This window comes from Vombatus ursinus, unplaced genomic scaffold (assembly GCF_900497805.2).
Source record: "Vombatus ursinus unplaced genomic scaffold, bare-nosed wombat genome assembly UNPS02004573.1, whole genome shotgun sequence".
Lineage (NCBI taxonomy): Eukaryota > Metazoa > Chordata > Mammalia > Diprotodontia > Vombatidae > Vombatus > Vombatus ursinus.
Window position 1 is genome coordinate 669,527 of NW_020944351.1, and position 10,450 is coordinate 679,976.

The window sequence follows — 10,450 nt, forward strand, 5'->3', positions numbered from 1 at the left end:
ACAGTAAGGGGCATTGTCTGATTCCCAGCTCAGAACCCTTTCTACTAAAATACTATTGTCATTAGGTAAATGGCAGATGCCATGTGAGTCCCGTCTCAGGCTGACTCATCCCTAGCTCCTCCTTTCAACTTCTAATAAAGAATTTAATTGGAATTAAGTTTCCAGTTGGTAAAAGAGTCTTTAACATCAGCAGTGTGCTTAAGTACGTCAAGGATTTGTGACTTTTGTCAGCTGCTCCCTCCACGGATACCCATCACACCCTGCAATAACTTAGTAGATAGGCTTTGAGAGTTGCTTGTACAGAGAAAGCAACCAGGACGCAGAAGGGCTGGGAGTTCCTAGCACCTGAGGAATGATTGAAGGAACTGGGCACGTTTAGCCGAGAGAGAAAACTCAGGGAGACATGACAGCTGACTTGAAGTATTTGAAAAGTCAGCATGCGGAGGAGGGCATTAGCTTTGTTCTGCTTGACTCCAGAGGGCAGAACCAGGCTCAGTGGGTAGAGGCTGCAGAGAGGTGAGCTGTCCAGAAGTGGGATGGGCTACCAACTTCCAGAGGTGCCTTCCCCCTTTGGAGGTCTTTTTCAAGCAGAAGCCAGATGATCATTTGCTGGGTATGTTATAGAGTGGATTCTGACACTGTAGACTCACCCTCTGATTCCTGGGCTTCTCTGACAATATTCTCTTCCCTATTGTTCTTCTGTCTCTCTGGCCAGCACGTCTGTGTCTCCTTTGCAAGTTCCTTCTTGTTCTTTCCCCCCTCAAACATGGGTGTCCCCTAAGGTTCTGCCCTGGCTCATCTCTTCTGTGTCTACACTTTCTGCTTTGGCTATCTCATTCACTTCAATTAGCACCTATCTGCAAATAAGTCCCAAACTTATATCCCTAACCCCTGCCCCCTGCCCAGAGTTCCAGTTCAATATTTTCAAACACCTCTTGGATATTTCTACCTAGATGTCCAGCTAGCACATTAAACTCAACATATCTAAAATTGAACTCATTGTCTTCCCCCGAGACCTGCCCCTCCCACTAACTTCTCTATGTTGATGCCACATCAGTATATATCCCTGTATCGGGGATGCCCTGCTCTATCTTCACCTACTGAATGTCTGTTCATTTTGAAAGCCCAATTCAAATGCTCCTTCTTCCAGGAAGCCTCCCCTGCTGGGTACCTTCTCCTGAACTCACGTAGTCCTTCTTTTTCAATTTGCTAATGCAGTTTGGTATTGTGCGTAGAGAGCTGACGTTGGAGTCTAGTCCTGCCTCTGACTCTCATATGTGCAGTGTGACTGTGGACGAGTCACCTAACCCCAGGCAAATCTATCAGACTGGTATATAGCATAGGGGTTGCTCTGTATTGGGAAAGGGAATTTCCATACCCAAGTTTCTCCATACTGATGAAATCATGGGCTGGATGTTCTGTCCCTTCCCCCCACCCCTCCAATGCCGTTACTAGACTGCAAACTTCCTACAGGGCAAAGACTTTGTTTTCTCTAAATGTTGTATCTCTTCAAGGTCTAGCACAGTCCTCTGTCCATAGTAGGCATTTACTAAATGTTTGTTGATTGGTTAGAAGAAGGAACAGAAAAATTCTAATCCAATATAAAAATTTCTAATCTCTACTAATAGATCTTTCTTTGGATCTTTTGTTACATGAATACATGAAAAAGTTAAGGTGAAGGTCAGCTAGGTGGTGCAGTGGATAGAGTCAGGAGGACCTGAGTTCAAATCTGTCTTCTGACACTTGTCACTTACTAGCTGTGTGACCCTGGGCAAGTCACTTAACCCCGATTGCCTCACCAAAAAGTAAAAAAAAAAAAAAAAGTTGAGGTGAGCCCAACTACTTTATCTGGTTTGAGACTTCAAGGCCCTACCTCTCTAAAAAACTTTCCATTAGCCACTGGAGCTAGGAAGAATAGCAGAGGCATGTTTGAAGAGGTAGGTTTGAAGAGGAGACGGCTCCCAGCAGCCCTTGAGAAAACTAAAACATCTTTCTGCACTACTCGTGTGTCCGAGGCTGGTCCCAGCCCACCGTATCCTCTAACATCTTGCATTTTTGCTCTCTCCCTCTCTGCTCCTGGCTCCTTCCTCTAAGCCCTCAAAACTGCTCAATTATCCCCAGTCTTCAAAACGCATCAATTGGCAAGTGCTTATTAAGCTCTTATTATGTGCCAGGCACCTTGCTAAGCTCTAAGAATACAAAGAGAGGGCAAAACAGTCCTTGGCCTCACATTTTAGTCGGGGAGACAACATGGTAAATGAATAGGTACTACGTACAAGAAACATGCAGAGTAGATGGAAGGTGACCTTAGAAGGGTGGTGATGGGGGGACCAGGAGAAGGTGACGTTTGTGTTCTGTCTTCTTAGGTTTATTTAAATTGAATCTTGAAGGAAGCTGGAGACTCTAAGACTTGCAGTTGAGGAGGGAGGGCATTCCGGGCAGGAGGGACAGCTGATGCAAAGGTACAAAGATGGGAGATGGAGGGTGGTTTCCAAGGACCAAGTAGGCTAGGGTAGCTAGTTCACAGACCACGCAGAGGGAGTAAAGTGTACAATGGAAAGGAAGGGCCGGGCCAGGGTGTAAGGAGCTCTAAATGCCAGAGGACTGCTTATTTGGTAAGCCTGGAAGTTAGCAGGGAGATACTGCAAGTTATTGAATAGAAGGTGACATGATCAGATCTGTTTTTTGGGAAAATAACTGGATTAGACGGGGAAATTTGAGACAGGAAGACCAATTAGCAGGCCGCTGCAATGCAGTGTTCTTTCACTGGGCCCCTTCCTTAAGCCATTCTCCCATCGCTTCTTCACTGATGTCATTCTTCTAGAAAGTAGCCTGTACTTGCTACCTCCTGCACTATCAACCTCACTTCTCAACCCCTGACACTTGGGCTTTGTCCCCACTACTTTGTAGAAACGGCTCTCTGGAAAGTCAAGCCACCAGTGGCTGGCAGCCACCGCACAAGAGCTCTGCACTCAGAGCGGGGGAAGTTCAAATCCTGCCTCAGACACTTCCTGGCGGTGGGACTCTGGGCAAGTGTCTCTTCTGCCTCAGTTTCCTCATTCATAAAGCGGGAATGATAATACTAGCACCTACCTCACAGGGTTGTTAGGAGGGGGTGTTTGAGACCATTTGATGTGGTCTCAAACTCTCTCACTCATTCTAGCCTCCCTACTCCAAAATGTCTCTGCAGCCCTGTCTTTCTCAGTGTCTCAGAATAGCTCTTTGGCTTTACCCATCTCTGTTCCTTCTGGATTGCAGGATGCTTTGCTTACTTTCAGAGACTAAATGTTTCTGTCCTCTTGATCTCTTCCCCTCAGGTCATTCTTCTGGGTCCTTTAATCATTCCCTCTGTACAATCCATTTTCAATCCAATGTCTCCTCCCCCAAACACATGCTTAGGACATTCCTCTCTTAAAAAACAAACAAACCAAAAACTGTTTCCTTCATCTTGGAGGATGGAGCTACCCTGGAGCTACACATCTTTTCTCCTTCCTTTCATCTGTTAATCTTCTGGAAAGAAGTTCCATTCACTGCACCCATTTCCTTAGCACTTACTGACTGCCCTAAAATTGGGCTTTCTCTCTACTATTTGACTGAAAGTGCTCTCTCCAGGGCCATTCCCAAGGGTCCAGATGCCAACTGACATGACCTTTCTGCAGTCTTTCACTCTGACCTCCCCGCACAGTTCTATAAAGTGCACTACCTTGTCCTTTTGGGCAAATTTCCCCACTTCGGCATCCATGACACTGTGTTAATTTGATCCCCCTTCTAGTTCTCTGGTGGTGCCTTTTTTGCCTCACTGTCCTTACTTTCTGTTCCTCCTTCCTAACACGCACACACACTCACACACACACACACTCACACACACTGACACACACACTCACTCACACACACACTCACACTCACACAGACACACACACACTCACACACTCACTCACTCTCACACACTCACTCACACACACACACATACACACACACTCCATTAAAGAAAGAACTCCTCTGGTCCTGACTGAAGCTGTCACCTCTATGAGGATAGCTCCCAAAGGTACATCTTCATGCCTGACTTTTCCTGAACTTGGGTTCCACATCTCTAGATAGACATGGACATCCTCCCATTACCTCAAACTCAGCATATTTCAAACGTGACTCTTTGTCTTTGGTACCAGGGCAGCTTCCCTTCCAGCTAGTTGGCATGGAGGATAGGATTTGACACTTGGAATCAGAAAGACCTGAGTTTGAATCCTTCTTCAGATACTTCTTAGCTTTGTGATCCTGGGCAAGTCATTTAACCTCTCTGTGTCTGTTTTCTGATCTGTAAGCTGGGGATAATAATAACACCTACCTCATAGAGTTCTTGTATGGATCAAATGAGTTAACATATATAAAGCCCTTTGCAAACTTTGAAATGCTATATAAATGGTAGCTATCTTCTTCTTATCCCCCCCCCCACCACCTTTTTTGTTAATGGTATCATTATTTCTTCACTCAGAGTCTTGGAACCATCCCTGAATCTTCCTTTCTTTCCCTCATATTCAATTAGTCATCAAAGCCTATTGATTTCTTCCTTCATACTGTCTTTTTAATCTATTCCTTTCCATTCATGCCTCCTCACACTAATTCAGGCCTTCATTACCTCAAGGAATAGTATAATGGAAAGAGAATTTGCTCTGGAGTCACAAATCCCACTTCTACGCCTACGCATGATCTTGGACAAGTCACTTTATCTTTGTGGGCCTCAGTTTCCTCATTGTACTGGGTGGCCTCTGGTATTCCTTCTGATAACCCTATGGTTGGAAAAGTATTATCTTCACTGGGCTCCCTGCCTTGTCTCTGCTGCCTCACGTAGTGCTTTCAGATTAACTGGCCTAACATACTACTTTGCATGTATCATTTCTCAATTAGAAACCTTCAGTAACTCCCCATTGCCTATAAAATGCAAGCTCCTCAAACTGGCTTTCAAGGCATTTCCCAATCTGGCTCTTCATCTATCTCTTCCCTTTTCAACTCCCAACCTTCCCTTCCTCAAATCATCTGCTCCGGCCAAACTAGGCTACATTTCCCCCAGTGTGCCCAGGATGGTCACACTGGTATCGAGGCCTTGTTGCCTTTCAAGGGTCTGCCAAGGTCTTACCTCTGCCTTGAAGCTTTTCGCAAACTGGGCCTTCTGAGAACACTCAATTTCTGCAGCATTTACCGTGTACACTTGGCAAATGCCCTCGTGCTTTGTTTCTGCACACGCCCTGTTACCCCAAACAGAGTAAGCCCCTTGAGGCTAAGGACTACCCTATACCTCTGTGTATCCTATACCTCATACTACCATATACCTCGGTACCTACTGCATAGAGCTGACACCGATCACATATACGCTGACGATGAGGTTCTGTCTTCTGGCATCTCTGGCACTACCTTCCCAAGTCATGTCCACTGTTACAGCAGTTGTGCCAGCATAGAGGGGCAGATGTGTTTGTTGGTGAGAATTCTGTGTCCAGACATCCCTCGGCCTAGTTAACTCCCTCTCTCTCTGGTTTCCCATGCTGCTGTGGCTCAAAACATTCATCATCTGGTGGTCAATCTTTGGTGATGAGCTTCTCCACGATTGGCCAAGCCAGTCCCGTGTGACGATCCTACCTGTGCTTGAAGCTTGTCCAGTTTGGCACTGGGCCTGCTCGAGCTAGGCTCGGCTGGCACAGCCTTTCGAGGGCCCAGGAGGTAGGAGGCGGCACTGGGAGCAGGGCTTTAGAGGAACATTTCCTGATGTAATTAACCCCACCCAGTGGCTGCCCTTTGTTTCAAATTGGATTTCTTTGTGTAACACAAATGTGATTTCAGCGAAATTCAATTTACTTCGACTTCTTAGTTGAGTGCCTCTTCCTATGTGTGGCTGCTTTAATCATTTTAAGTCTGAACAATCTCTCTTTGGATGGAGAATTTTCGTGAATGCCATTTCTCTAAGACGAGGTCTTCAATTTTTGTCTTTCAGGTCTTATCACAATGGTTATACTCAGAATATGAACAAGGACGAAAATTGACTTTGGAAATAATTTTACCTTCTTCACATCATCATGACTGTGGATTGCCTTTGATTCTCATTTGGCTCACTAATATGTGACAGAAAACCTATCAGTGATTGAACATAATTACAAAAGTGTAATATCTCTATCTGGATCTTTATCTCAACAGAGATAAAGATCGAGATGTATCTGTAAAAATTGATGTATAACTTGTATTGGAAGGACGCCGGCACATTGTGCTCATCATGTTACAGAGACCTGGGATGGTTTTGTTGAGTGACTCCCGTGAAATGATTTGAAGAAACTGTCTTTTTATATCAATACCTTGTTGTACAAAAGATTTTTATTAAAGCAATGTTTGTTATTTGATTATCTTTCTCTAATTCACTTTGATTGTTAAGGTCCTGTTTGCCCTCAGGGTTAGAGGATTAGAAAGCTAAACTGATGGAAATGAAAACAACAAACACAATGCTTGGGTTTATTCTCCCTATAAGCATTAATGTTAGAACCTCTGCCCTCTTAGTGTTTCTAAAAGTGGAATTTAAGTTAAGACTATGTGTGAAATATAATACCCAGTCCCAGGGATTCCCAGGCATCCTAGGGTCTCCCCAAATGCCCAAACCAGCTGGTTCACCTAGTGAGTTGGCTAACTAACCAGTTGGACAGCAAACTTGAAAGCCGCTAAGGTTTGCCATTGGTGTGGCCGTCAGGGAGGTCTCTCTCTTTGGCCTAATGGGCATCCTAGAAGGAAGCCAGGTATTAGGTCAGCCTCTTGACCCACTGGCTTCTCTCCCTCCCTCCCTCCCTCCCCCTCTCTCTCTTTCCGATGCTTTATGTTAATAGGCAGAATAATGACTACAGCCTTTTGCTAGCCCTTGTCCCTAAGCAGCAAACTAAGCTGGGCTTAGCAGATGTTGGAGCTGTTTGTTTGGTTTGGGGATTGCTTGCTTGCCCCAAACGTAGGTGTGGGAACTGTTCCATTTCTGTCAGAAACCAGTTGATGCCAGATTTTGAGCACGCACATTTGGTGGGGTTCTTTTGTTCTTGAAAAAGATGTCTTCCAGGCCTTTTTACAGACCATGAGCATGCCTTGCCACGGTAATATGTTCACTGAGTATGTGAGCATAAGCCTAAACATATAGCTGATGGTGATTTTTGTAGGAAATGGAACTTGGCTTCTAAAAAGCTTTTGTGTATAATCTTTCATAGGCCCATTGGGGGAGGGGGGGGTCCGGTTTCTAGGATATATTGTTCATGTCCATAGCACTGGTCATGTCATGTCTGAAAAAAAAAGCACATGAATGTAATCACGGTGTTGTGGCTGAAGGGCTTGCCCTGGAGTCAGGGAGATCCAAATTCGAATCTAGCCTCTTCCATGTCCTAGCTGTGTGACCCTGGGCAAGTCACTTAACCTCTCTGAGCCTCAGTTTCCTCATCTGTAAAATGGGGATAATAATCACACCTACCTCACAGGGTTGTTGTGAGGATCAAATGCGATAATGGATGTAAAGCATTTGCATAGCGTTATATAACTGTCAGTTATTATTTTCTGCTCTGAACTTTGTAAAGGATCTGGAAATGATTCTGATTTCTCTGCCCAGCTCAAGTCACCACTCAAATGTGGATGAAAGGGCATATGGAGGAGAGAAATAATTTAAAGACAAAAATAAATCATATCTGAATTTTACATTTAATTAAACATTTGTTTTTGGTGGTCCTTTTAATTTTGAGCAGCTCCAAGTTTTGTGCATCTTGTGAGGCAGTTATTCTTGAGTTAAATGTGGAAAATAGGAACAGTGGGGTGTGTAGAGAAGCTAGAACTTACCTGGGCAGCTTAACTTAGAACAATGAGGTCATAGCACACAGAGGGACCTTCGAAATCAGTCATTTTCCAGAAGGGGAAACTGAGGCCCAGAGAGGGAAAGTAACCTGCCCAACGCTGTGGACAGTAACAAGTAACTGGGCCGAGATCTTGACCCAGGTCTTATTTCAAATCCAGTGCTCTCTCCACTGTGCCACACTGAAGCAAATGCTAGGAGTTCTGGGGTATCCAGAAGTGGAAGACATGGTACCTGCCTTCAAGAAGATTATAGTCTTCTTGGAAACACAAGGAAAAGGGTGAAAAGAGGCACTGATTCAATTAACATTTATTAATACCAAGACAAATCTGTCCGTGCTCTCAAGAAGTTTACACTACTGATAATATGTAAACGGATAAGGAAATGCGAGATGATTTGATGAAAGAGAAACCACTAGTAACTGGGGGATCGGGAGCTCCTGAGCTCAGCCTTGAAGGAAGCCAAAGATTCTAAGAGGTGAAAGAGAAGTAGGGGCCAGGCATGGGGCGGGAGGAGGGGGGGGACAGCTTGTGGGTGGGCCAGTTGGGCTGTCATGTAAAGTGCCTGAAGGGGAGTCATGTAAAATAAGCTTAAAAAGGAAGGCAGGCTGGCCCAATTGGGAAGGAGCTGGTATTTTATCCTGGGGGCAACAGGGAACCAATGAAGGGATTTTGAATAGGGAAGTGACCAGGTGAAACCCATACTCTTATTAAGTGCCAAGTATTGTGTAAATGCTGGGGATACAAAAAAAGGTAAAAACAAGAGGCTCACATTCCAATGGGTGCACCAACATGCAAACAACTAGGTACATACGAGATATATGCTGTGTAAATCAATCGATCATTAACATTCATTAAGCGCCTACTCGCACCATGCTAAGCTCTGGAGATACAAAAAGAGACAAAAGACAGTCCCTGCCCTCAAGGAGCTTGCAATCTAATGGGGGAGACAGTATGCAAACAAATAGATGCAAAGCAAGCTGTGTGTAGGATGAATAGGAAATAATTAAAAGAGGGAAAGTACTGGAATTAAGGGAAGCTAGGGAAGGTTTCTTATAGAAGGTGGAATTTTAGAGAGAAGGCACTTAGTGTGGGGGATCAGGAAAGGCCTCTTGGAGAAGGTGGAATGGAGATGAGCTGAGTCTTGAAAGAGGCTTTGTTGTTCAGTTGTGTCTGACTCTGTGACCCCATTTGGGGTTTTCTTGGCAGAGATACTCGAGTGGTTTGCCATTTCCTTCTCCAACTTATTTTACGGATGAGGAAACTGAGGCAAACCAGGTTAAGTGACTTGCCCGGGGTCATACAGCTAGTAAGTAAGTGTCTGAGGCCTGATTTAGACTTAGGAAGATGAGTCTTCACGATGAGCTGGAGAAGGAAATGGCAAGCCATTCCAGTTTCTTTGCCAAGAAAACCCCAAATGGGGTCAAGAAGAGTCAGACATGACTGATAGGACTGAACAACAAACAGGTACGGAATGTTGGGTGTGCTGTCAGGGTGGAATGTTGATTGGCTTTGCTTAACTGTTTTGTTTCCTTGTTTTGTTTTAAATTAAACCTGAGGAAGGCTTATCGGCAAAGGGAGGATTAGGAGTGGTGGGCGCTGTGGAAATGACCAAAGGCATTAGTGAAACTTTTCTCAAAGGAAAGAAAGAGCATTCCTGATCTTGTTTAGAGGCCTAAATGAGCAGGGAATCTTTGAAGGAGGGGCCATGAAAAGAACAGTCTGGCCTGAGGCAGGAGGAGTGGGGTGTCAGAGTACTAGAAAAGAAGCTGTCTGACATATTTCTGAAATTTTGTAAAACTTCTCGGCTTTTGATTTTCAAAGGAGAAAAATAAAGAGAGACCTCAGTCTAAGTCCTGCCTCTGTCACTAGCCATGTGACTCTGGGCAAGTCATTTCCCTTTGGACCTTGGTTTCCCAATCTGTAAAACATAACACATTATCCACCTCACAGATGATCTCAAGTGGCCATATCTAGGAAACAAGAGACAGATACTGGTTTTCACAGAGTTAGAACTGGATGGTATCTTGGAATTTATCTAATCCAATCCCCTCATCTTACAGAGTACGGCACTAAGACCCAGCCTTGGACCCAGTGACGCTGGTGTCCTGGCTCTATCCACCTCCCAACTTTGGCCGATTCCCCTTGTGCTCCCCCATTCCTGAACTGCTCTTTCTCCTCAGCTCTGCCCTGTGACTCTCCTGGCTAAAATTACCCCTTCTATAGGAAGCCTTTCCCAGTCCCCCTTAACATGACTGTCTTCCTTCTGTTGATTATTTCCTATTTAGCCTGTCTATGGCTTGTTTGTACATAGTCGATTGTTTGCATGTTGTCTCCACGGTCGATTGTAAGCTCCTTGTGGGCAGGGGCTGGCTTTTGCCTTTCTTTGCATCCCTAGCACTTAGCACGGTGCCTGGCACACGGTAAGCACTTAATATAATGTTTATTGGCTGATTATTTATGCATTTTTCAGTGAGCTGTGAAGTTGATTTAGGGCCAAGACACATTGTGTTTCTTAAACCAAATGTAGACCATTTTTCTTTCAAGCAATATAGCAATAATACCTCAAATACACATTGTCAGTGGGAAAAGAACAAAGCCA

The 10,450-nt window shown here is 44.6% G+C and overlaps 1 protein-coding gene across 3 annotated transcripts in view; it reads left to right on the forward strand.

Moving 5' to 3' along the window:
• MOSPD1 (motile sperm domain containing 1) overlaps window positions 1-7,705 on the forward strand; it is a 34,453-nt gene extending 26,748 nt beyond the window's left edge. For all 3 annotated transcript variants that reach the window (XM_027837964.1, XM_027837976.1, XM_027837969.1), the window contains one exon: window positions 5,981-7,705. In XM_027837964.1, the coding sequence (XP_027693765.1) occupies window positions 5,981-6,012 (32 nt within the window). In that variant the 3' untranslated portion in view covers window positions 6,013-7,705. The remainder of the gene's footprint in view (window positions 1-5,980) is intronic.
• Window positions 7,706-10,450: the final 2,745 nt, after the last annotated feature.